The 27,181-nt window shown below is 43.6% G+C and overlaps 2 protein-coding genes across 4 annotated transcripts in view; one reads left to right on the top strand and one right to left on the bottom strand.

Annotated features, from left to right (window-relative positions):
• Window positions 1–117: 117 nt before the first annotated feature.
• Window positions 118–23,159, bottom strand: TADA2A (transcriptional adaptor 2A). Its single transcript, XM_032201023.1, has 15 exons — window positions 23,027–23,159; window positions 22,233–22,339; window positions 21,256–21,315; window positions 20,529–20,620; window positions 18,917–19,074; window positions 17,586–17,674; window positions 16,760–16,832; window positions 12,178–12,241; window positions 10,146–10,189; window positions 9,066–9,176; window positions 7,594–7,665; window positions 6,873–7,005; window positions 6,140–6,183; window positions 3,598–3,671; window positions 118–1,687 (listed from the first exon to the last, which is right to left on the bottom strand). Exons 1-15 carry the CDS (start codon window positions 23,049–23,051, stop codon window positions 1,502–1,504), a joined length of 1,332 nt encoding a protein of 443 aa, XP_032056914.1. The 5' UTR covers window positions 23,052–23,159; the 3' UTR covers window positions 118–1,501.
• A 659-nt stretch (window positions 23,160–23,818) lies between these two features.
• The window catches only part of ACACA (acetyl-CoA carboxylase alpha), a 123,069-nt gene continuing 119,706 nt past the window's right edge, over window positions 23,819–27,181 (top strand). For all 3 annotated transcript variants that reach the window (XM_032201089.1, XM_032201090.1, XM_032201087.1), the window contains exons 1-2: window positions 23,819–23,843; window positions 25,472–25,590. The gene's annotated coding sequence lies outside the window, so the exon portion shown is untranslated. The remainder of the gene's footprint in view (window positions 23,844–25,471; window positions 25,591–27,181) is intronic.

Raw genomic sequence — 27,181 nt, 5'->3', positions numbered from 1 at the left:
GCCACTGTTGTGCATTTATCTCCTCTCTCCTGGTGAGAAGCTGATGGGTACAGACGCAGGCAGTTGCGTGACCTTCACAGTCTCACAGTCCAGGAATGTAGACTTGAGCATTTTGGATCGTTTTGATTTTATTACAAACCAAAATACTTCACATTCAGTGGCACCTCAGGTACACAGGGCAGTTATTCTTGGGGAAGGGGGGCAGAAACAAACAAACAAACAAAATCTAAAGCCAAACCTCTTCAATAGGCATTGGTATAGTTACAGGCTGGGCTTTTCAACACGATCCCCAACTGGAGAGCAGGCAGCACCCTGCCTGCTTTGGCCATTAGGTTGCTCACGGAATGTTGTTTCAGTCAGAGCCCGCTAACGAATTGCACCGTGCATTAGCAGTGGAAGCTGATAAACGATTTACTGTCTGGTAAACCATGCCAAGCGGCATCTGGAAAGGACCATCCTCATCACCCAACTGCATTTTCAAATGCAAATGATTCGTACTGAGGTCTCAGGAAGGATGCTCTGATGCAGCCGGGTGCTCTGTGGCTGCGCAGTGACTCGCTGCACCTTGCCCTGGCTTTGTCGGCCAGCTGGGCACACGCTCAGGTTGGCAGCAAGGGCTGAAAGCGCACGCCCTGGGCGGTTTGTGGTTTTCTTCACTTTTTATCTTTTGTGAGAGAGAACGTCAGGGTATGGAGTGGCTTTTTATTTATGTTCTGAAGGCTGCTCCGCTCCGCTTGTAACATCCAGCCTTTCCAATGAGCTGGGGCAACCAAATCAGAAGACTGAAAGCGAAGGATTATATAGGACGTGGCAATCGCAGATCAAGTAGGGAGCAGATGAAGCTTATTGGTTTGTACAGCGCTCACATGCTGTGATATGTGCTAGTATCACATAAAAGTAATAACTGCTGAGGAGCTTCCCTGGAATGTCCTCTCCCATCCTTTATCATAATTAAGTTAAAAAGACCGGACTATTGCAAGCTCTATTTTTACAGCCTCCAGCATGTGCTATCTTCTTTGGAAGCTGACGCTGTTTTAGGAAGGAGTACAAGAAGGGAGGGGACCCATTTCTATGCCCTGTACTCACACAAAGTAAAAGCGTGACTCCTTACGTGCTGCCCTTCTGTCCTTATTCCGTGTCACTGTCAGAGTAAAAGTACTGTGATTCCCTTTTTAGTTACACGAGGTGTTAGAAGTGAATGCCCATTCACATTTAAGATTAACTTATTTGACATACGATCCTTTCCAGTGCTACTTGGTGGTGTAATTCTGACAACAGCAGTGTTAAACAGCAGAATTAAAAGGAAACCAGACAAGGAAATGTCAGTATTCACACAACTCAACAAAGCTTCCTACTTCTTTTTACAAAAAGAAGCTCCTAAATATTTCAGACAATGGGAAATGTCCTTCATTCAACTCTGTTAAAATGTTTCAGCGCTGTCCAAGTGACTTCAAACCTTCTTCACATCTGTCTGCTCCAGCCAAAGCTCTTCTGCCTGTCCTCAGGCTTTCGTGATGTACCCTTCTCTGATAAGGAAGTCATAGATTTTCCTGGTCTTGTTCACATCGATCTTGATGAGCGCTCTAGCTTGTGCAAGTCTCAGGCCTCCTTGTTTGTTACACTCGTTCACTAAAGCAGCTTTATATTCTAAATAGGCTCCAGGGACCAGCCTCACCATCTGACAGAGCTGGAAGACAAAAGGCGAAGTTAATAAACACAAACGCTTGTCACGCTTTGCCATTCTGTGATCTCTGCTGGGGGAGTAACATTGTGAATATTTTTCTGAAAACATTCCCAGTGTATTTTTTTGTGTGGGGGAGGCACAGGGTAATTGCATTACGAGCTGTTTCGATCCACAGGTAGGGAGAGGAGGAGCTTGCTGGCTGCTACATTCAAAAACATTCCTGACTGAAAAATAAACTAGGAGGATGAAAGCAGGCTCTCAGCTCACAGGAGCGTAACTATGAGTGTGTCCTGTGTGGGCGTTGTTCTTTGCAGACCAAGGGAAGTACGCATGCCAAAGAGACTTGCAACCGGCAATTCAGCTCGCTGGACAGGAGCCAGGGAGGGCATCTGTCTATTAATCCCCTGCAGACTAAGTCTTTAATATCTTTCTACAAAAGCAGCAACGCACACAACGCTTGCCCCCTCCAGAAATCCAGGAGGGAAACCGTGCAGGGGAAACTGTGCAGGGAAACTGCACTTTGTGTTTGGAAGTTTGGCAAAAGGCACCACGAGGCGCTCCTGCAGGCTTCAGAGAGCTGCTTTCAGGGGCTCCTGTGCTCCCATTTAGCTTCCAAATACCAGCTGCCTTCTAGATGGTGAGCTGTATTGCTCCCAGTGGAGAAACCGGCTGTCTCCTCCTTTTAATAAGGAAATGCTTAATGATTGCTCCTCATTGATAGGAAATTGCGGAATTCAGAGGAACTCAGACTCTATGTCTCAGCTGACAAGGAAATCAGATTCCCCATACACGCTAATGTCCTAGTCACAATTATTTATGCACTTAATGGAGCCAGAAATGCCATGGTCCATGGTCAACCTGTGATCTGATTTTCAGTGCCTCCATCCCCACTGAAGGGGAAACCGTTTGCACACAGAGGGAGATCTCTGAAATGTTTCGCAAACACTGAAACCTGCCTTGTGGACAAATTAAGATTACGACTTCTATTTAAAAACAAACAAACCAACTAACCGAGCAAACAAGAAGAATAACAAACAACCCCAAACCTTTTATTTCAGTAGCTTTTCAGAGCTGTCTTTCACCAAACAGCTGTATTGAAGGATAGGCCTGGAATGGGCTGCAAAAGAAACCGAGCCACAAACGCACGGCAGGCCCCTTGCTGCTTCATTTCCCTCTCCTGGGGGCTGTAGTCCCGTTTCTGGATGTTTTGTTCATCTTCCCCCTGCCTCTGAGTACTTGAAGTGACTACAAGAGTGCTCTGTGTGGCTCTGCAAGCTCCAACACCAGGCCAAGCTTAATAAGTCGTAGCTTAAAGAAAGCCAAATTCCCCGCTCTGCCCTGCCGTGTGTATACAAAGAGCTTGATATACACATTAAAGGGCAGAAATATGGAAAAAACAAGAACGCACTTATCACCTCCGTGATTCACAGCAGTGCTAAATAAAAACAAAGCAAAACAAACAACCACAACTGGTTGAGGTTTGGCTTTGAGACACCTGGAGCACAAGAGGAGCTGCATTATTCAGGCTCCGTGATCTGTCCAGTGAAGGCCTTAATGAAATCCTCTACCACTTTTAAATAGATGTTCATTAAGAAAATATAACCCTTCTGCTCACCCTGGAGCATAATGGAGGAAGACAGTGTCATTTCTGGACGTTATAATGGCATGTAATGACACCTTGGCTCTCTCCACCTTTCTTTGCTAAATAAGGTAATTTGCTGCAGCCGTGTTGTACATATTCACTAACTGCAATTAAGCTGACTGGAAGGAATGAGTGGCTATTGTGAGCAGGAAAAAGTTGTCAGGGCCTACAGCTGCTGTGATGTTCACAGCACCTGGGACAGATGGTGCGAGTACACCTGCGCCGTGGGGATAATGTTTGATATAAATTACCTTTTCCTTCCCTTCCTTACCTCCTTCTCCTTCTCGTTGAGCTTCTCTGTGCCTGGCAGACCCGTGAGGTTCAGTGGTGGGGCGCTCCGTCTACCTGCGGAGACAAGAACCAGGAACCTTGACAAACTCTGGCAGCAGTTTGGACGTGTCAGGGTTAGGCGTGTTTTCTGAGGCAATTAAATCCCCATGATGTTAACCTGCTGTGATCCACGGGTTTATACAGAGACTTATTTAGGGCTTAACATAAAAACGACACTGTTTTGATAAGGCATGGTTTTGCAACTGATGTAATTAAGCGCTGTGAATGCTTGTGTGAGGGCTCCCGTGCTGCTAACGATGCCTCAGCAGCTTTTGGGAGGAACAGGAGGACAATGGCTTTCTGTCAGAGGGGAACTGGCCCTGTGTGAGCTGGGCTGAACCTCCTGACGAAACTCCTTCAGCTGGGGTCGGGGAGTTCAGGGCTGTGTGGAGGTGCTGGAGCGAGGGTGTGCCCTGGGTGTGCGCGGCGTGCAGGGCTGGCCCCCAGCAGCTGTGCACCACGTACCTGGTGAGGATGGGAGACTGCTTATTGCTGAGGTGAGCAGGTGATTTCTCTAGCTACGCTGGCAACTTCCTGAAGCAGAGTTCTCTTTAAATGCCTTTAAACATGATGTGGATATTGCAAAAGCCAAATGCAGTTAATGGATTTATTTTTGTCTGTGATGATAAACAGCCCTGAAAGAAGTATCTGTCACAAGGTGGTCTGATAGTTCTCCATTTCACAACTGTTTATAACTTTGCGGAACTTTAGCTGTGTAGCTTAAAATGTCACAAGGGCTACCTGCAGGTTTTTGTTGTGTTTTTTTTTTTTTTTCTTTTTCCTCTCCCTTGCCAAGTTCCAGAGCTCAGAACAAATCTAGGGCTATTTACTGGCATTTTTAGAAACTCTGCTGACCCTGTGCGGTGGGCTGCAGAGCTGGCACTGTCAGAGAGAGCCCTCTGGCCCAGGACAGAGGCAAATTTGGCAAAGTGTGAGATCTTGGAGAATCTGCAGCTCCGTTTTCCCAGGGCCCGTTGGTTGCTGCTCCCAACCCTGTCTCTGGGGCTGAAGTCTCTCTCCCCGTGCCCCCACAGGAAAGGCTGGGTGAGGAGTCTGGTCAGGGAAAAAAGCCCTTAAGAACTAAAAACTGGAGCAGTGAGGCTCTGCAGGTGCAGAGGAAGCAATTTCCCAGCAGTGCTCCCTTCCTACAAGGCCTGTACCTCGCATGCAGCAATGAGACAGTGCAGAATTTGGTTTTGCTTTTTTAAGGACCTAGGAAATGACACACACATACAAACTGCATTAAAGAAAATATATTAAGGCTGCAAATCTGAGATCTCAAAATCTAGAATTAAAGTTAAGCAACGTTAATTTGCCCTCTTGTATATTCAGTATGATGCAGCCTTTAATTATACAGACACGTGGCAGTTTTTCCACGGTATCCCTGCCTTATTCAGTATGCAGGATGTTCACTTAATTAGCAACTATTTGGTATTTTGTTTGGGTTTTGTTCAACATGTGATATTGGTTGTAAATACTGCGTGCTATCTGAGTTCCATAAGCAAAACAATTCATTTTCTCTGGGGCTCTTCTCCCTTACTGGCCACAAAATAAATAGTTCACAACCGATCGATTTCGTTCATACTGGCCCTTCAGCTGAGGGGAGGCTATCTCCACTTCACGGTACCCAGTCTGAGCTGCACAATGCTACATTCTCCCCAAAACAGCAGATTTTAGCTATCATTGAATAGGTTTAAAACTGTGTGTGTACTGATTTCTGCCGTGACTAATTGCTTGGTATTTTGACCCTACTTTCCAGGGCTTCTGTGGCAGAAATGAGGTAGAACATGTAGGCTTAGTGGCCACCTAGAAGTTTGGTTCAAGTGGTTTATGAACATCCACATGAAAACTATAGAGACAGAACTAGAAGCTGGTTTTCCCCAGCAACATTGGATAGCCTTGTACTAAAACTTTATCCTCGTCTCACTGCGTGCCATCTGGTGACCTCGACAAATGAGGCTACGAGCGTACAGAGGTCTTGTTCACAAGGGCCTCGACTGATCCCTGAATCTGTCCTTACTGGGCACTGAAAGAAGCAGGGCTCCTCTTGCTGCTTTATTGCCTGCTTCTTTGGTAACTCTTTTTTGACATCCTTTCCTCCTAAATCTGTTCTGTTGGGTTCATATTGCTATGATGTGTCGTATATAGCTCTATTAAAAACTGGATTAGCTTTATCTTTTAAAGGTACAATTTTGTTCCCATGTGAAAAATATGGTCTATTCTGCCTTGTTAATGTAGCTTTAGGATGGGTTTTCAGTCTGTAAATAGAAAAATCCAGAAATTCATCAAAAAAATATAGGCTTTGCACGTGGAATGAGTTGCAGGTTGAGGCAACATTGACTAAATCAGTGCTTAACTGTAAGACTTGAGGACTGACACTTCTGTACTCAAGAAAAGGAGTCACTCTTCAGCTGGTTGTCCGAACAGTATTACTGATGTATGGCTGGCTGGCTTTTTATCACACACCATCATCTAACAGTTACCTGAATTCGAAGGAACTGGTGCTGCGGGAGTCAGGCCAGAATCACTGAAAAGAAAGGAAAATTTCAATTTGTCGTCATGTTTCGTAAGAATAACTGTGTGTGTTGGCTCTGAGACTACTTTTTTCCAACTTCTGATTCAACTTGCATAACCCAGGCCCTGATCTGAAGTCAACAGGATTTCTAAATATTTACCACTCCCAGACTGAAGACCATGTCTGAAACCTGTTATTATTATTTTTTTGTTTTTTAAAGAATGAAAGATCCAGTGGAGACTGACTGGGGAAATTACAAATCATCTTCTCGGATCACGTAGCACACAGGACACACTTCCTTTGCATCGCAGCTTGTTCCCTCAATCAAAGTGCTTGTGCAGGGTGACTAGACATTAATAATGCTGCTACATCTAAAATCATCTGAAACATTTTTAAGTGTCATCTCTGCTCTCATTACTATCCTAAAAGACCTCATTTCCCTCCATGACTTTATTAACAGCAGGTAAGTTCCTGAAGCATAATATGCAGAAAGCAGAGACTTTGAGCCCACAGTAGTCACTTCCTTGCCTGAACTTCAGCAAGTGTTACTGCTCCTACTCAGTTTCTCGCCCTTCTGAATTTTGCAGACTGTTCCCACTGGAATCAATTGGGAATGCATTCATTATTACCAGACAGAGAAGTGTTTCTGTACCTCTCTGACTACAGCTCGTGTGTGAAAGGCAGTCTTACTGTAACCGTACATATCGGCTTGTCGACTGAGCCACTGCTGGCAGGCGCTGCTGTCCTGGATGTACTGCAGGACTTCCGACAGCATCGTGCGCTTCAGGCGTTCCTCGTCTCTTGTCTTCTTCAGGTGATCGTACGTTCTCGCACCTGGGGGTAACAGATAGCACATTCTCTCCAGCTGCTTTGGTCAGAACTGCTGTTTTTTTCTGCTTTACGAAATTAGGGAGAAACTGTTCTCTAGCCCTGGACCAGACTCTGCTATTCTCCCTCATGACAACTACTTGGCATAAGGAGGTATTGGACTGAACCCCACACCCCTCCCTGCCATCAGTTTCAGGCCAAAAACAAACAAAAAGGAATTCCAGGACAGAACAGGCCATTTTTTTAATTTAGAGGTATTAGCCTTCTCTGCAGATATCACACTTGTTGACAGTCAAAATGCCCAGAGGTGCAGCACTAGCACTGTGCAGTGCTGTACGTTTCTTCTGGAACTTTTGTGGAAGGGTGACTAAAGCAGAGCTTGGCTAGGCAGCGCGTTCTCCTAGCTGATGGCTCAAAGCAACTCCAAAAAGCACAGCTGAACAGATAGATTACTGCTAAAGCCTTGCTCACTTAAAGAGCTAGGTAAACACATTTTTAAAGTATCTTTGATTCCAACACTTCCTAAATGCTGCAAATTCATCCTTCCACACCTTGATGAATGGGAACGGGCTGAATAACCCCTCAGGTACTTACTACAGAAATTGGTGATTCCTGCTGCTCTGTATTCCTGCAGTCGTTTTATTTCCCTTCGCAGCTCAAATTCCACTGGTTTACCCCAACAGGAAGCAGAAGGAAAATCCAAAAAAAACAATATACCAAATGTGGGTCAGTGGGGATGGCAGTGAATGGTGGTGTACTGGGAATATTCCAGTTTCTTATTTGTCTAGGCAGCTGAGCTATGAAGTGTACAGAACCACAGACAGGGTTAACCCCTCTGCACAAGCCCATATCAGATCTCAAACTCATTGTCTGTGTCATAACACACTTTGATCACAGATTTAAGCTGTCTTCTAGCATTTGAGTGCTCAGAAAAGTTATTTTATCTTCATGCTTTGACAGTTTCTTTGCCATACCCTGGACAAAGCAAGTAGCAATAATGTAGGATTTCTGGAAGGCACTTCAATAGGGCTGAAAAACTACTCATCCAGGCTCCCTTATGGCATCCAGTGCTGTCTTTGAACTATGATTTTTGTAACTGGACCTTCTAAAATTTTTCCTTGTAGACAATTCTTTCTGCAGTTGGTAAGATTAAATACCCATGTTTCTTTTGCTCAGAGTTATTTACTGCGTGTAGCTGTTATTAGCTGGCTTCAATGCTTTGCTTGGCTTCACAGTGAGCGACACAGATTGTCTCAAATTTGTTTAGTCATAGTACTCAGGAGACCTGTGTAATGTGCGTGTGCACTTGACTCTCAGGTTAACGTGAGGACTTTGCTGTCACTACCACAACAAAACTAAGCTCAGGACTAGCGCTCACACGTTGGACTCATGATTTGCAGGATCATGCGTTTGGTATTCAACACAGTGTCCTGAAAACACAGTCACAACTGTTGAAATGCTTTGTTCTTTCTAATGAGCAATGATTTTCCCAGTTTAAGTCACAGAATTAAGCAGGATGTAATGACTTGTATTGGAATTTGACTAAATGCATGCTGTGATTATGCATAAAGACTCGAGATGATTTGGTGATGGAACAATGCCTCTTCCTTTAAGGTAAGGAACGTAATGACAGCCGCACTATATAATTATGTACACACATAATAGTTTAACGCATATCTTTCAAAGAATTCACAGTTTGCTGCCAGCTCCCTATCTCAATCCAGGCACCAGTTTTAGGGACTTTGTGCTTTCATTGATGCGCAGTGCCAGTAAAGGAACAATAGCGTTTTGATAAGAAAATACTACTTCTAACATGTGACTGGAAGGTTTCCCAACTGGGAAATGAAACACAGAACCGGGACACAGTTTAGTGGAAAGAAACACTTGCTACATGTGTAATGTATCAACCCACAAACACATTTGTTTTTCTGAGGCAGGCAGACCAGGGAGGAGAAGAAAACAACCTCCTTCCAGGAGTGGTATATATTTAGGAAAGGCTGTAGATGATGCAACCCCTTATTATACCCGTTGAAGAATGTATATGCTAAAATCTTCAAAATACCCACATGCATGGCTTTCAATGAACTTATCATGCTCTACTGGTCCAAGAATTCGTGCAAATCGTCGCATTGTTTCGTAAAGGTCTTGAACCTCCTTCGGGTATCGTCTTTCCAAAACTACAGGGGGGAAAAGTGATAACTTTGTCAGCAGTGTCTTTGGACTTGTGAGATTATGTTGAAAAGACAGGGGTACTTTCATGGTAACTACTAATAGTTCCCTACACTTGGGTGTGATTTGCACCAAAATGGTAAAACAAACAAGCAAAAAACAGTGGCTAAATTCACAGATATGCCCAAATTCCATTAGTTGCAACAGATGCTGAGATACTGACGGGCAAAGTACTTAGGAAAAATGCCTCTACCATTAGTACTAGTAAACTAAATTAGTGGTTGTATTCTTTTCCTTTATGCTGGTAAGGCCTGGATTCATAAACAGTAGCTTGAATAGTGGAGCCAGAGTGGACTGATGTCCCAAGAAATTGTTGGAATGCTACCAAATTTTCCACAAATTGCTTTCAGCTATTATAATAAAACATCAACCAAAAAAAAAAAAAAAAAAACCACGTAAAATTATACATAAATTATTTGTATCCTATATTACTCCTACTATAAAAACATAAATTGAGGGGAACTTGAAAGGACTATACCAGCCCCCATGAACTGCCCAAATATCAAGATTTGGTACATCTCTTTGCCATTTTGGTATCACAACTACACATTTATTAGTAAGAAGCAACAAAATTATACAGCCCTCACAATTAGAGCCAAAAAGGACAATATTTAAATGTTGTTTGATAATTTCTTAGACTAGTGAGATGCACTTAAAAGACCTAGATTTCACCTCCAGCCCTCTCCCTACTCAGTGAGGAGACTGAAATGCTCTTGAAGAGCAATTCAGAAGCACTAACTATACCACTGAGCTGGGAGCAGTCAGAGCCAGCCAGCTGGAAATGGCTGAGCAGGAGGAAATCTGGTGGAATTCAGAACATCTGAGTATGGCCCAGTATGTATAAACCACACTGGTGAACATACAAAGTTTTGTCTCCCGAGCAGAGGCCACTTTAAGCAGTTACACTTGGTACTCACTCTGAAATTTTCTGAGGTTGATTAGGCCGTGATCTCTTATAATTCTGTAATTAAGAGCAAAATGGTATTAACAAAAGGCATTTATTCACGTGTTACCTCATAGATGCAAAGTCTTCAGTTTGATTTAAACATTTTGATTTAAACTATCACAGGGGCCTAAAACTAATCACACATTAACGTTCTATAACTCTGGCCAGCTGAGGAACATGACGCAGTGATGCAGCGAGGTTTTAATCAGGGTAGGCTTTGGATAGTGGTGTACATTAGTCCAGCTCTGGCAGCACTAAGCACAGAGGGAGCTACAGTTGCTTTAAAGGGTTTGAAAATTCTTTTTTAGACACAGATTTCGTATCTGCAGTGTCTCATAACTTGTCTTTCCAAAATTGGAAGCACAGCGAATGTCTCCTGAAGCATGATTTCCAGCTTCAGCAAGACACAAATGTCCTTCCACTAGAGCAAGGGTGAGAGATGGAGGGTAAATGTTGTCATTGGGAGCAGGATGGAGGAGATTTCCGTGACAGCTTGGATTTTAAAAAGAAAATGCTTTAGATAACTCATGAGTTTGAAATGTTCATGACAGGATTGGGGAAATGAGCAGTGTAATAAGGCAGGTAAGATATTTACAAGGGGATGACAAATACATTTGTCACAGGTTTCTGGAAATGTCATGTGGCCATTGCTATGTGGCAACTCGCTCAACACCCGACTTGATTCTTGCAAATGACACGAGATACCGCACAGCTAGGCTCATCAGGGTCAGCTTGGACTTTGCTCTATAAAACCCATTCCATTTTCTTCACTATGTATAAAAGAATGTTCCTGTCCCATGTAGAGACGACTTTCTGTGAGTGACATCAGCATTTTTACATCCTCTTCCAGATTTTTGTCCCGTCCAGCTGGAGAAACCTTACAAAAACTGACACTGGTATGAGTTATACCACTTTCTTTTATTAAGACATGATGCACCAAACTGAAAATTATACCACATAAATATTTTTAATTTATGAATTATAAAGAACCGCGTCAATAGATATGAGCTCCTAACCTGTCCTTCACTAGAATTATGATGTATTATAGGAAGGAGTGGAGGAGTCTTACTACAAATTACTAATTCTTCCAGCAGGCAATAATACACGAAGATATAATTTTAAATATTGAACAAAGTATTTGAAAGTTATAATAAAATTGAATTTGATGAATAGATTGAGTCATTTGAAAAAGCTGTCAAATGAACTGAATAAATTATTCAAACTCATGCCAGCAGTATAGTTATCGTCATTATACATTGTGAAAAAAACTAACTTCTGGACCACTAACAGTCAAAAAATAAATGATGCAAGCATTTCTATGGAGAAAGTATGTTGGGGGGGGGGGGCTAGCAATTAGTTACAGACTGACAGCTTTTTTTCCCCTTAAGTAGCAAATAAATTATAGGCAGTCCATCGATATTACATAGGGAACAAAAAGAACAGAGATTTGTCTTATTTTCTGGTTCCTACCTCTGGATCTGCCACCATTTTCCCAGATATTATTTCAGTTCTCACTCTGCAGAATGACCATGCCATCTCATAAGGTGTCCTAGAAACTTTTTTTTTTTTTTAAATATAACTGGATTGGGGATAGTAATGTGAAGAGCACTGTGACTATGATTTTCCTACAATAAGGAGCATTGGAAAATACGCTTTTCAAAATTAATGACTTGTTTTGAGTGTTCAAAGGAGAATTAAGGTGTGTAGAGGTCCTTTGTTACCCACGTGTACAAAAAAGGAATCAAGGCCTGTTAATCTGTGTTTTCTGGCTTGGTACCATAGCTAAAGCCATGTGCTTGATCTGAATCTATGCAGAGAAGAACTACACATCCAGAATGAAGCCTGTCACGCAGATCTCATAGCAGAAGGTCTCCATACCTGGCAATTGTCTGGAAGGGTGCTACAGGAAATTAATTATCCTTAGTATTAGGACAGCACTGGGGGATAAAACATGTTAATGAAGCAAAGGAACGTAGTTATTGCTTTATTGCTTGAAAACTTACTTTTTTCTTCTCTGTCTTTCCTTTAACCTGGAATGATAGATATCTACAACTGCGATCTTCAGAGCTGCACAGATTAGAAAAACACAGATTAGAAAATATGTAATGAATCACTGTGTTAACGCTAAGTTTCAAGCCCTTATGATCATGGCAGGCTGAAATTGTCTCTTTGATGTTTGAAAAATCCCATGGCAATTTTATAGGGGCATAAAATCACCAGAAATTAATATTCTTCAGACTGTGTATGTTATCTGTAGGACGTTTCTTTTGCTGCTTTCAAACACATTACTGCCTGTATATAGGAACTTGGGTAGATTCTGAGAACTCTTTTCCTTTATATGATCTTGGACTGTTTTACCATTAGCACGTATTTGTTCCTTCATACGTTGCCATTGTTAAATATTCTTTCTCCTGAAAAGTAAGTTTATCAGATTTAAGGATCTGAGGTACCGCTTTTGGACAAAGGCTTCTTTGCACATAATGAGGAACTCCAAAAAATAGAAAGGCAAAGTTCTGAACTGAGAAGATTCAAAGTAGCCTTTGCTACCGTTCTTGAAAACATCTACAAGATTTTAGCTCGTTAACGTCTAAACTTATCTATCTGCTAGAAGAACAAAGAGAATAGTTCACGGCAATGTGGAAAAGTACAGGAAAAAGCCATGCTCATTAGAAATCATATCCTTTTCGAAATGAAATCTGTCTGCAGTCCTGGCTGATCCACTCAGAGATCCTTCAGCTTCTTTTTCCTGTGACCATCAGGTTAATAAACTTCTTTGGTAAATTCTCAGCAGAAAAGATAAGGAGACACCTATCACCTTCCCTTCCCTCATTTTGTTAAATAATACACAAATTCTAGGTCATTAAATGAGCATAGAGTTGGTTGGATTTTTTTCCTTTACTTTAAGCATTTCGGTATGCTCCCTGAAGGAGCAGGCTTAAGACTTGCCAGTGAGTTTACAGTCTGAAAAGACAACATGCAACTGCTTGAAACTAGGCAAGAACATGTCCCCTTTCAGCCCCCGCTGCTGCATAAGCAAAGGTGGACAGAATGTGTCAGAATCCAGAATCCACCCCTGTTCCTGTAGTTACAAGAAAAGAGCAAAACCGATACTGGCTGTTTATTGATTGGACTCTCCAATAAATAATGAATAAGGCAATTAAGAAAGAAGTGTGGTTATGCGGTTACGTGTCTATTCTAAAATATGTGTTCATGTGTAAACACCAAGAAGCCCTTAGCCTCTAGGCAATTCATCTGAGCAGTCTGCTGGGTAGTAGAATTTCTTATAACCAGGGCGAAAGCCCAAGGGCTGTGCACATCAGCTCAGGTGCCATTGCTTTTGAGTTACACTTGCTGATCCTATATTAACAAAAAAGTCTTGAATTTATGCAAAACTGATTTGATGTTAACCTAGGAGAAAAAATATGTACGAAGGCAGGAGGGGTAGTACAAACGTTCTCACTTCTTTTTGGAAGTCTCTTTCAAAAGCAGTGTTCAAGAACCACCGTGTATTTTCATAAAGGGGTATTTAAGTTTCCTAATTTAAGAGCAGGCATGGGTAGTGAATTCTCCTTCTTGCTTAAATGTGGGGATAAAAGAACGGGAAATGCAGTAAGTTAAACATGAATGAAATATATTACTAAGTGTTGGAATCAGTGCCAATTTATGGAAAATATTTTTGTATTTTTAAACCCTGTGCAAGCTAAGCTAGCATGTTATTTTCTGGGGTTTGTGTGGGCAGAATTTAATGAGTACATGCACAAATTGCACTGGAGAGCCTCTATAAATATCACAAGCAATTGTGCACCAATAACCATTGCATTTTGATGCTTTCACCTAAGTGCACAATATTCTAAAAGAAATTATGATCAACTGGGGAGGGGAAGGAACATTCATGAGAATAAATTAAGGGAAAAAGGGAACTTCTATGTACAGAAAAAAACAGTATTTACTGCCACATGTACTTTTGGAGGGCCTTTTGTTTTTGATAAACATATTCACAAAGAGACAACTGATTATAAGCTCTGGAATACAGGAATAACTCTGACTATTATACTGTTACCTGCTGCACTGAAATGAGAAAAGAGACGCTGTACGAACAAAAATTATTTGATTGCTCTTTCCCCCATGAATTATACTAGGGAGTTACTTGTTTGTACTGGTAACTGAAGATAAGTTGCCATTCTGTGAGATGGTCAGAGTGGCTTTGCAGGCTCCAGCGATAGGCAGGAATTCAAGGCTTCTTTCTCCGTTCCAAAAAATCAAAATATTTTGGTTTCTTAAGACAGTGTCCAAAACAGTTTCTTTGCTTTTCATTCCTCTTCAGCCTCATTTGGTCTGCAAAAACTTTTGAATGCTAATGAGTGAGAGCTTTGTTTTGTGCTAACTAACCTCTGCTTGGCATGCAAGGCCCAAATAATGGGAAGAATGCAAACTAATCAAAGCAAACAGGCTGCGTATCCAGTGTGTGCCTGGCTGAGACAAACTTCATGGCTACAACCCAAATTTACTCCCCCTGGAGGAAAGCAGGACCCTAAGCAAACGGGGTATCTACTTGCAGAGTGTGTCAGAACCTTACATAAAAGAATAAATACCGTGGAGTATTTCGGCCATTGTCTTGTATCTTATGGAAGGAAAAAAGTTTGCTATTTGGCAAGCAAAGAATTTGTCTCAAGCAGGTGTAGTGGAAGGCAGCCACAGGGCTGCTTTTCAAGGACACTTCTGCGAGATGCAGTGTAAGAAGTTTGCCAGTGGGCAGGGCTGGGGTAGTGAGGCACGTGAGAGACAGGACAGGCATCCTTGGGAGCGACTGCCAGAACTTGTGCCTCCAGGGCTGCCTTGCAACCTCCTCTGCCTGCAACTAGAAAGTGCAAAGATTTCCTAAGCAGTCCGAGCGCTCGCCCCTTCCTTCAAATCTAAATGGTGAACCATTTTGTAGGGTATTAAGTCATGCAATTAAGTTGCAAAATATTCCCAGTGAATCAAGCAAAGTCAGCATCTGAGATCCTCAAAACTGCAGGACAGGAAGAGATGTGGCTCCTTCCTTTTTTCTTCTAGCTTGGAAAAAGCAAAGATCTAATCCCAAAGTTTCTTTTAGAAAAAGCATTCTTTCCTTCCCTGAGATGCCTCATATAAGAGAAAAACAGCTGGCTAGACCCTGCGACTTCATTCTTGTAGAGGCATTCTCTCTCACGTAGGCAGATCCAGAACAGCTGTGGGAAGGAAGCTGCCAAAGTCCCTGAGCTAAGGGATCGAAAATGTAGTTGGTCACGCTGCCTAACCTCTGCCAAATGGAGTTTTCACAAGGCAAAAGCCTGATGTTCTGTACTAAATATGCAAGACAACTGAAGAATGGACTAAAGAACACCCAATGTAATTATCAGGCAAAATATTTGACAGACAGAAGGAAGTATTTTTTCACACACTATGTAATTAAATTACCGAACTCCTAACTCAATTGTGCAACTCAGGGCTACAGGATGTTATGGGGGCAAAAATACAAATATAGATATAGTTCCAACAGTAGTTAGCTAAGTTCATGCAGGACAGATTCTTTGGCCAAAATGGTCTGAACACAACCTGTGGCTCAAGAATTTGCTAAATTTATGACTGCAGGAAACTTGGAAGGTACACCAGGAAAAGTATCAGCTTGTACTTGTCTTTTCTTACGTTCTTCTGTGTGTCTGCTATGAGATACTAGCAGGTTACTGACCTAGAGAGACCTTTGGTCTGGCCCTGCATAGCTTTATGGTATTCTGAACAGAAAAGGAAAGCTGATTTTTGCAGTCAGATTTACAACTTAAACCAGGAGGCTGGTAGGAGATAACTTAATTGGCTGAATTGTGCAGGGGGAGGAAGAAATGTGTGAGGGGTATGGAAGAAGGTGCTGATAAACCAGCTTGAATGAACATTAAACTAACAATTAATGAATAGACCTAGGAAAGTATTTTGCTTTTCCAGTTTACTAGGGCTCCCTATAGGACATGGAAGCAATAAAATATGTTTTAATAATAATAAAACAGTGGAGAGATGGCACGATGCATCTGTGACAAGTCCAAAAGCCAGCTCCCCTTTCAATAAAAGTTAAAAGGGATGAGAGGCTGATGTATGATTCTCATAACCTTTTTTGTGCCAAGGGAGTTTGCATTCCTTAAAACTATGCGTACGCTGCTAAATTTCAAACTGATTTTGTAAGTTTGGAAGGACTGTCTGTACATAACAGGATTTGTCTGTCTCCAAAGGGTGGTAAGACTTTAGCTGAGAACAGCCTGACATAGATGGAAGAATTCTGAAGCATAAGCACGGTACTTTTAAACATTATGTGTACTTATAAACGTGGGAAAAAAAGTACGATCTTTACTTCTCTATGGATTAAAACCTAATTTTAATACTTTCCGTTATTTGGTACCACAGAAACTCAGCAGAAGTAAGCGAACTCACACAACAACCCTCGTCAGGCACAACTAATGCTGCTCTAACTGTAGAGGAAAATGCTGCTCTAATGTAGAGGAAAAAAGACCCAATGAAACACTGTGTATGCACCGTGAAACATTGCTTTCAAACAATGTATGAAAACAGGGGACTTACCGTGCAGAATGTCTGAATCATCTTCTACAAAATCAATATCTCTTAAATCCCACTCAGCATAGTTGTCAAACTCCTGTTCAGAAGTGATTAATAAACTGTCACTAGCTAGCACTAAAAAACTGGTATCAAGTTTCAGTACACATATAAGTACTGGAAACACAGATATGTACACGTGCATGGCTGTACAAGGCTCCATCCTTGAGCAATGTACATCACAGGGGAACTTAAATGATTTCCGGCTGTAACCAGAACAGGATATGGTGATAGGATAATGAGAATTAATCAGGTTCTCCCCATAGCTCCCACACTGTGGTAAAAATTCTGCTCAAACATATAAAAACAACACACCCCTCTATGGCGGAATTCATCCCTCTATGTATAGGAGCTTGTTTTGCAACAGGAATTGGGGCCCTGGGCCCACAGCTAAAAACACTGAAAACAATGCAGCCTTTCAAGAGACCTTTGGATCAGGCTCCTGTCTGCTTCTCCAAGGCAAATGAAATAGAAGCATACTGAATCTGACCCCTTCTGCCAAGCACCCGATTCATGACATCGAGTCTGTTTGAGTAAGAGCCGTTCACAGTGGACATCTGGTGGCAGCAGCAGCCTTACAGCCCGGGGACGCTCGGGTTGCCTGCTCGCTGCTTTGCAGGCCTGCAGCGCCACCTCTGCAATTAAATCCCTGGTTTAATCAGTCTGCCCTGTCATTCTGCCAAAGACTTCTTAATGAAGAATAAAGACCTATGGGCAGAGGCATGCAAGCACGTGTTTGCTGGTCTCACATTCAGTAGCAAATATAAAATTACGAGAGAAGGAAGAGTCTTACCTCAACAAAGTCAGCTCTTGCTGGCATATACCCAGCCATATCTCTGGAGAGCAAGGAATCGAAAGTAGGCCGTGGGGGGTCATCAGCAGCTGAAAAAATAAAGGTTTTCAGTTGTTGTGTAGGGCTTGGGGTCTTTTCTAACGCAAAAAGATTGTAAATAAGTGTTTCTTTTGAACAAAAGTGGGGATAATTAGTCGAAGAAAAACACCCTGATTGGGGTTTTATGCAGGGTTATGTTCAGAAATTTATTGGGAGAAAAATACTGTAATCTCAGATCTTTGCAGTATTCTTGAAAGTCAAACACAGAAATTCAAGGTAATAAACAGGCTATAAAACATAAACTCTGCATTTCAGAACTCAGCATCCCCCTGGTAAACCTCTGCCGAGACTTGCTCTCAGCGTGCAGGTTCTTTTAGTTAATAGCAACAGGGGTGTTAAATCTGCCACCTTCTGGGTGCCATTTACAGAGAGCTGCAATTAAAGCTCTACAGCTCTGAAGTTTTACAGCGCTTCCCAGCTGAGGATCTCAGTGTTTTACAGACAATAATGGACCAAGGCTCACAACACACTTGTGAAGGAGCTGAGCGTTATAAGTCCCATGCTACAGATAAAGAAAGCTGAGGCACGGAGAATTTCTCTTGGCCCATGTCACATAAAAAAATCAATGACAGCCAGGAATAGAACCAAAATTGTCCAGTTCCTACTGCTTTAGCTCTAAACACTTTATAATGAAATTTAAACCTCCAGATATCAGGCAATCTTTTCACCCAGCTATTTTGGGGAGCCTTACACTGGAACAGCTGACAGACTGGGGGAATTGTAAAGATGTTCAATTTAAACAAACCTGATCATTTGTTAAATTGCTGAAATTCAACACATACTTTTTAAAGGCAGCTCTGAAGAGAGAGGTATAAAATCAGCATTGCTTAAAGGGAGTGACTTTATGACAAATTTCACCAGCTAGGCCTGTAGAAAATAGATAATCAGATGAAATATTTTAGAGGTAGAAACACCTTTTCAGTTAAAATTGCCACACAGGGTCTGGAAAAGATAAGCAATCACCTCAACACTGGGGTGAGAACTCACACTGGTAATTACAAGAAGCACATGCTGTTATTTTGAGCCAAATGTGAGGTAGCTTTGAGGTAGCTTGTCTTTTGAATTAATGTGTATATCCAGACTTTTGCTATGGTGATTTCTGCAAATGACCATTTCTACTGGTTTGGCAGAAACCAGTAGAAACCAGTCTTTCTCCAAAGGTTGTTCACTCCAATTCTGAGGAGTGGAGACCTTGCAAGGAAGCTCCCTGTCAGCAGGCAGGTGGTACTCACGGTGGAATGGGATGGCCGTTTCACTGTGCTGTGCCTCTTCCACCTGCTTCAGGTTCAGTAATGTAGATGCAAACAAGGGGTTGTTGATAAAGTGTTTCATATAATGTTTCTCACACTCCTCCTTGGATTTTGTACACATCTGGTTGGCTACGTCCTGCCTGAAGTGGGGAGAGGGGAAGGCTTAATAGGAATTACACAGAAATATTGAGTTCTTTTCAAAATATTGTTCTCAGATCTGTATTGAATGTGCTGTGCGATCTAGTCAAAAGGGTCTAGATACTTCCAGGAGATTCCCTCTTTCCATCATACTAACACCAAGCCAATACTTAGATGTTTGATTGAAGTTACTGGGCTTGGGAGCACTTCTTTGGTGATGTCATGGGCAATGCAGCTGACTGTTTCCATATGAGAAACTCCCTGGCAGGCAGAACATCAAATCTTTTACAGGTTTGAAAACTTAGTATTGTTATTTGAGGGCTTTTTATACATTTTACTAACTAATGGTAAATCCTAAGTCAGCAATTGTATTCTGCTTCTCAAATTGCTCTTGTGATTTTAACTGGACAGTGGTTTTCCTTTTTGCATAGGGATGTTCAAGTTTTTTCAAACACTGACGTGGTTGTACAAAAGACATTCTAGAAACCCTTGCTGAACTTTCCTGGAAAAGTGGTTGAGTAGAAATATGACGTATTTTATCTTAATAGAATGGCTGTACGGATGTGTGAGTTGAGGACTTAAAATATCAGAACACCAGCAGCAATTGTTTTAATTTGTTAAACTACACTGAATGCGAGGGATTTCAGGAAGAAATGTCAGTTTTCTCCTTTATTTGGAAAAGGCTGAAAAAAGCCAAGTGTTTAAGGAAAAGATTACTTGTATTGCAAAGTATGGCAAAGGATACTGGACGGCAAACTTGCCGAACATAACCACAAACAGTTTTCAGCCTTAATTATGACCGTACACATAATTAGCACTGTACACATAAGAACTCACAGTTCTCTTTCTATATATTTTGGAGTTCTGTACTTTTAATATAGCAATCTTTCCATGAAGGAGAAGAGGGATAACCCATGACTACAGATCTCCTTTCCTTATAGATGCATAAAAATCCTGTAGCAACTACAGAAATTAACAGAACATAATCTAAAAATATTAAATATTTCCAATGGTCTGTTCTACATGTGACAGGAAAGCAGGATACAAACAAACAAACAAACAATACCTGGCTAGCCAACTGTAAGCAAACTGAAACCACACGGGATAAGAAACTTTGCAGTTGCTTTTTACACAGGTGTAAAATGAAGCACAGAAAATCTTGTGCAATAGTTGAGTTTCTTCAAAAAAGGGTTACTATACTGTGAATGGAGGGAGCTTTGTACTTTGCTGGAGGTGCCCTGCGTCACACAAGAGGCCTTTAGCAATTTCTTTGTGTATCTAATAGATGAAAACTGAATCTGCTACCCCAGTCTTCTGCTCTAGCTGCTAAATTAGTGTCTCACCCATGATGAGTCACTGAACATTCATCGTGCACTGATGCATTCAACAGTACAATCCAGTGAAATGAAACTCTACCCATCATTCGCTGAAATTGGCTGAGCCACGAAATTCTCACCAGTTTCCAAATCCACAGTCCATCACAGCTTCTAGCAGTGCCATTTCCTCTTGAGCTGTCCAGTTAGGATCCAAGACAGGGAAATCTGAAGTCTGGAGGAAAAAAGAAGACAAATCAAACTGCTGTGATTCTCTGCTATAATCCATCAGATGAAAAGCAAAAAAGCTCTAGACTACAGGGCAACACAGTGTATAGTACCGGCAGTTTTTTTTACCATCTCATGAATCTTGATAACTGTTGAATTATTTAGGCTATTGAGTCATCACCTACAGTAAGAATTTGTTTGTTCTTACTAGTTTATTCTCCTGAATACACTGTTACATGTTCTACCTACCAGCTGTAATTTGACAGTTATGTGATGAAACACAGTAAAAATTACCAAAGACTTTTTAAGCGATTCATTTTTGGGGGAGAAAAAAAAAAACAACAAACAAGAATAAAGAAACAGAAGTCGATTCATCACGGTTAAAGAACTGGAAAGTCTAGTGAGATGCATTGTGCTATCTAGGCAGAATAAAAAATGTACCTTTAAATGTCTCCACTATTCCATTACGTTCCGGGGGGACGTTTTTCTTTACTCTCAAGGAAGACTTTCATTTTTAAATAGTTCTAAACCTCTGAATCAAATAACTGTATTAGTTAACATTTTCACATAAGCAAGATTCTAAGTCCTGGGAAGTTAGGAGAGTTCAAGATTGAGTAGGTATAACCTAAAGGGAGTATTTACCATTATCTCGTAAGTATGATCACTTTGATGTTTCTTGTATTCAAATCCTCGCGTGAAACACTGTGGAACAAAAGATTAGCATTATTGTTACTCTCTCACTTCTGTCCTGAAAACATTTTAACCAGCTTCTTTTTTCCTTTTATTCTCTGACCACTGCGCATACAAAATATCCAACATATCCAACCCGATATGCTAAAAATGTTATTTAATTTTTCTGATTTCACTTTAGAAAAAATTTATAATGGTAGAACAATCTGTGTTAAAATAATTTTGAAGCTTTGTAGTGTTCCTGTCTCCTGCACCAGCACAGTTTGCAGGTATTTTCACCACTTACATTTCTGTTTTTTTTTAAGGACAGGTAAAAGAAAAAAATACATCCATTGTACAAAATATGGTTTTGTTGTACATACTTGAGCATAAGGCTAAGCTCCTTTTTCAGTATTAGAGGTTATTTCCATTTTTTAATCATAAATAATGCAAACTTATTTAATAAATAAAACCAGTAGTACCTTCTGTGGTTATCTGATCACACACAAAATTTTTAAATAACAATATCTGGCCACAGTTATTGTAAATATTGCGAATTTCCCCCTAATTTCCTTTTCCATTTGAAAGGAGAAAAAAAGTTGTGAGGACAGGGAAAGGGTGTTGATGGGTTTTCTTTTCTATGCCATAAAAAATGTCAGCAACAATACCTCTCTAGACATGCAGCAGCATGCTCTGTTACAGTCAGGCTGACTGCATGTATTTAGGTAGCTTTGGCTGCCTCCACAAACATCTCCTCTGGCTGCTCATGCCTCAGTTCTTCAGCCTCCCATATTTTCTTTGTCATTTCCCTGTCCCTGAGCAAATAAGTGTGTTGATACAAGTTTACAGAGCCCAGTTATTAATGTGCTTATGGAACAGCCTGGCACCGGGCAGGCCTTTGATGACTTTCTCAAAGAAATGAAGGTCTTTGCTTTTATCCTTGCGCTCACCTGCAAGCAGAGGAGGAAGGGAGGAGGCCCGCACTCCGCACACTTCACGTAGGGCTCTGTGAGGTACGAAGAGCAGCCTCGGCACGGAGGCTTATCAAAGGGGTCATCTGTGAAGCCAAAAGTAAATCTCATGGGACAAACATGGCACTGGTTTTGCAATCGCACACACTCACTCGTGTCCAGCAATTTAAAATGAATCTCTTTCCTCCTGCAGCTTCTCCAAAGATCTGTAAGACGGATTTTGGCACTTTCACCTCTGCTATAGACCCGGTGCACTGAGGGCCAAACCCAAACTTGTGCAATCGAGTTGGAATCAAAGAATTTTTCCACAGCAGCCTCCTGGTACAAGCCAGCAGTGCTGCCCAGGGCTGCTGAGCAGACCCACGGCCCTGTGCATGGAGCACAGTGCCCAGAGAGCTGCCGTCCGTCTGCCTCGCAAAGCACACTGCTGCGGCTGGGAGGGCATCGCCTCGACGGTCCTGTCACCCGTCCAAGCCTCAGACTCTGCTCAGATTGCTGAGCAAGGAGGGAAATGCTGCCCTGCCAGTTCTTATTCTGCTCGTTGCAAGGTAGTCAAAACACCGTCATGAGCAATATTTTTCCCTCAAAGAAAATGGATTTGAACTAGCCCAACTACGAAAAGTAGAGAGAAACAAAGACCCGACTCATTCATGTAGTCACGCTGCCGGGGATGTGATCAAAGCAGTGACCCCGTGGATCACACATTGCTCCTTTGCTGCCAGCAGCTTCAAACCGCTCCAGACGCTTTCTGGACGCCACCTCGGGGCACTTACTGCTGAAGGAGGCCAGGCGCTCCATCCCTCTCCCTGGCTGCTATCCTTGCTCCTCCGAGTCCAGCTGTTTCACCCCAAAACCCGCAGCGTACGTCCCACAGGGGTGTCCCCTGCCTGCAGGAGTCTTGGGGGAAGTCCTGAAGAGAAAAGCAGGGGGCTGTCAGCAGCCTGCTGGGCACGGCTGTTGTGTTTTCTGCCTGTGAGGAGAAACCAGAGGCAGAGGGACGGGGTGTGTGGCGAGAAGGGACGCGGGGCGCTGGGGATGCTCCTCATGGGCTCCACCAGGGCTGGTGACAGAAGTGACGGCAGTGCCACGGCTCTGGCCTGCAGCACACCACCAGGGATGGTGTGGGTTTATAGCCGGGTTTGGAGCTTCCCTGCTGTGTGTGTGACAGGGACCGTGTGTGACAGGGACCGACGTGGGGGTCTGTGGAGCCCAATTTCGGGACCGCAGAAGCTCTGAGCGTTCCCTAGGAGCAGGGCGGCGGTGGCTGAGCCGTGTGTGAGGGCTCCCCAAGCACCCGGCCAGCCCCACGCAGGGGCTGTGAGGGGCTGAGGCGTCCTGCCCGAGCTGTGTGCGTGCCCCCTCCCCTTGGTGTTAATGACAGGAGTAACTCATTAAATGCTTTGCACAATTAGCGGCCCCCCCCTGACGCTCGGCCCCGCTGAGGGGAGCAGGATGGGTGCAGGGACCCACAGCGCGGCCACACCCTCCGAGGCCCCTCCCCCTCCCTGAGGCCCCTCCCCCTCCCAATCAGACCCCGCCCCCTCCTCAGGCCACGCCCCTCCGCCGAGGCCCCGCCCACAGGCCCACGAGGTACGTCACGTTGCGGCGGTGCCGCCGCGCGCCCCGCGTTCCCCCCCCCCCCCCCCCGCCCGTTCCCGCTCCCCCCTCCCCGCTCCCCCCCCCCCCGCTCCCGCCCCCTCCCGCTCCGAGCCCCGCCGCCCCCTCTCCCCCCCCCCCCCCCCCCCCCCCCCCTCGCGCTCACCGGGCCCCGCGCGCCGCGGCCTCCCGCGGCCCCGCCACGGCCGTGCGCGTGCGCGGGGCGGGCGGGCGGCCGTGCGTGCGCGCCCCCGCCCCACCCCGCCCCCGCCCCCCCTTGGGCTGAGGGAGCGCGGCGCGGGCACGGCCGTGAGGGGAGCTCGGGGCTGAGGGGGCGCCTGCTGCTGGGGGCCGGTGTCTGTACAGGAGATAGGTGTACAGAGCGCCCCGTAGGGATGTGCAGTCCCGTCATGTGTGCGCATATCGCCCCGTATTTACATTTATTTCTGTTATATGTGCATATATTGCCCCATATTTATATATATTTCTGTTATATGTGCGCATATTGCTCTGTATTTATATACATTTCTGTTATATATACACACATTGCCTCATATTTTTATATATTTCCGTTATATGTACATATATTGCCTCATATTTATATATGTTTCTGTTATATGTACATATATTGCCTCATATTTATATATATTTCTGTAATACGTGCGTATATTGCCTCATATTTATATACATTCCTGTTATAAGTGCGCATATTGCCCCGTATTTATGTATATTTCTGTTATATGCGCATATATCGCCCTATATTTATATACACTTCTGTTATATGTGCGCGTATCGCCTCGTATTTATGTACATTTCTGTTATATGTACATATATCGCCCCATATTTATATATATTTCTGTTATATGTGCGCATATCGCCCTCTATTTATGTACATTTCTGTTATATGTATATATACATATACATGTAAGTACTTACATGTATATATTGCCCCGTATTTATACATATATGATATCTATATGTATTTTGCCCTGTATTTTGATATATCTAATCTATATATCGTCCCATATTTATTTATATATGATATCTATATGTATTTTGCCCTGTATTTAAATATATATATGTATATCGCCCTGTATTTATATATATACATAGAAGTTATATATATGTAAATGCTACAGACACATCAAGGTGTGTGGCAGGGGCTGTCCCCGCCTGTTGCTGCAGGGTTTGCAGCGTTCAGCGCCTCGCGGGGAGCTCAGGAGCTGCTCTTGCAGAGCTACAGGGCAGCCCTTGGCAGCTCATACCCGAGGGTCAGAGCCTCGTTTCGTGTTGCTCAGAGGGCTGTTTGTTTTTTTTCCAGTCATTTCGTGTTGCTCAGGGGGCCGTTTCGTGTCAAAATGCCAACAGCTCGGGCTAGAGCCCGGCAGTCGGTGTGGGCACCGCTCCCCCGAGGCTGCAGGAGGAGGCCGGGTGCTCCCCAGGAGTCTGCCACGTGTGTGCTCCGTGTCGGAGCTGTGTAATGGCACAACTGGAAGCACTGGAAATTATTTTTTCCCTTTGTCTAGGCCCTAAATGCCTTCCCTAAATTATGGGAAAAATAAAGTAGATGAGGGAGGCAGAGTTTGGAACGTCAGTGAAATTTTTATTGCTTATGCCGACAGGTTTTTCCAGTATCTGGGAATTAAAATAGGAATCCGGGCACTTAATGGCAGGGATCAGCATATGGGTGTCTTCGCAGCAGCTCTTTTCCCAGTGAATTGGTGTGACTGCCCCTAACCAGGTAAGCGTTTCCTCTGATGTTAAGTCTGGTTTCAGTCTGCAGCGGTTGGGTTGTGGTTGTTTAAGCTGCTGGTGTTCAATCTGCTGCTTCCAGGAGGTGGTGAGGAGAAAGGTGAGGTGGCTGAGGGAAAAGGGAGTTCCGGTAAAGCCTGCGGCATTTCTCGGGTGGGTTTCATGGACAACAGGGATTTGGGATCTCTTCATTTAAGGGTCTTGCTATTATGCTTCTGTCTGGCAAGGGAAGAAAAAAAAATACCATGAGGAATAGTAAAGAACCGTATTGCTGGAATGTTACCCCAGTGCTCCGCTCTGGTGGTTTTCAAACCAGTAATTACCAGTGCGACATCTCCTGGCTGAACTGAGCTCAAGAAGTTATGGCAAGCCTGATATCTCCTGGAGCTAGCAGTGACATGAAGAGCCTTTTGCCTTAACTCTGTTCAAATGGAGAGGCCCAAAGGTGTTACCACCTGTGGGCTGGTCAATGGCTTGCACGAAATGGCTCTTACAGGTCTCAGTTTAGTTTCCTCACCTCTCGCTGTAGCCCGTTTCTCACAGCACAGTTTCACTCCAGGAGGGTCAAAGTGGATAATTTGCAATGAGCAACGTGCTCACCTTCTGCCTTTTTCTACTCAGAAGTTTTAACAAATGAGGTAATTTTCATTTCTATTTGAAATTGTTTACTGATCGTTTCTGCAAGTTAAATGCCCTCAGGCGGTTTGTTCTGCATGTGCAATATCTGGAGGGTTTCTGGTGTGTTCCCCAGTCTCACCGCGGGGCAGTTAGAGCCCAGTGACAGACAAGCAGCTGGACAAGCCAAACTGAAGTGACTTGACCCCCCGTCACGGTGCGAGGCGGGAGTAGAGCATAACTGCTCTACCTCAGCAGCTCACTGAATGGGGTAGGAAGCACAAGATTAAATCATTTCTTCATGAAAGGGCACCTTAGCCATTCATCTTCAGGGCAATGGGGATATTTAATCTTTTGAAGTGGAAGGGGTAGGTCTATCTATTTCCCTTGGAGGCTTGCTCACAGTGGGGCCCGCTATCCCTCGCTCAACATTCGGCTGCCGCTGCCTGGTCGTACCTGGGGAAGGGAGCCTGAGAGTCAGGCAAAAGATTGCAGCGATTTCTCCTTCGTGTCCGTAAGTAGCTGGGTTAGAAGCGTGCCCGTTTGGTGACCCACGGGCTCGGAGGCTGTGTACACGCTTCTGCTGCTGCTCTGCCTGCCGGCCATCCAGTCCAAGCACAAGCACTTGGGAAAGAAGCAGAAGCAGTCAGGGTGGGGAATACCAGCTGCCCAAAGGCTGTTTGTTTCTGGAGGGACTGTGGTGGGCGTCTGGGCATCAAAGCGATGTGATTTCACAGAGGTAACTCGGTGTATCGCAGCCCCTGGGGTGTTTGGTTCCCAGCACCAGCCCCTTGCATTGGTGTGTTCTCACCCGCCTGCTAAAATGCTGCATCTTGCAGCCTGCAAGGCGAGAGAGGGGCACTTCTCCTGAGTCAGGGCCTTTTCTTTTCCACCCCTAAACCATTCTTCCTCTGGCATCAGGAGGATGCCATCTCTGCTATGAGGAGCAGCGTCCCAGCACAGCG

The sequence above is a fragment of the Aythya fuligula genome, chromosome 20 (assembly GCF_009819795.1).
Source record: "Aythya fuligula isolate bAytFul2 chromosome 20, bAytFul2.pri, whole genome shotgun sequence".
NCBI classification, from domain to species: domain Eukaryota; kingdom Metazoa; phylum Chordata; class Aves; order Anseriformes; family Anatidae; genus Aythya; species Aythya fuligula.
Note: the sequence above shows the minus strand (reverse complement) of the source record. Positions and strands in the feature narration are given on the sequence as shown.

Bases quoted from the DNA above. Each gene is read 5' to 3' on its own strand.
- TADA2A (XM_032201023.1), bottom strand. From the start codon at position 23,051: ATGGAGCGCCTGGCCTCCTTCAGCA. The intron at 10,190-12,177 runs GTAAGTTTTCAA...TCTTAATTACAG, and splicing joins GAAAGACAGAGAAGAAAAAA to AATTATAAGAGATCACGGCC. The intron at 7,006-7,593 runs GTAAGTACCTGA...TGTTACCCCCAG, and splicing joins AGGAATCACCAATTTCTGTA to GTGCGAGAACGTACGATCAC.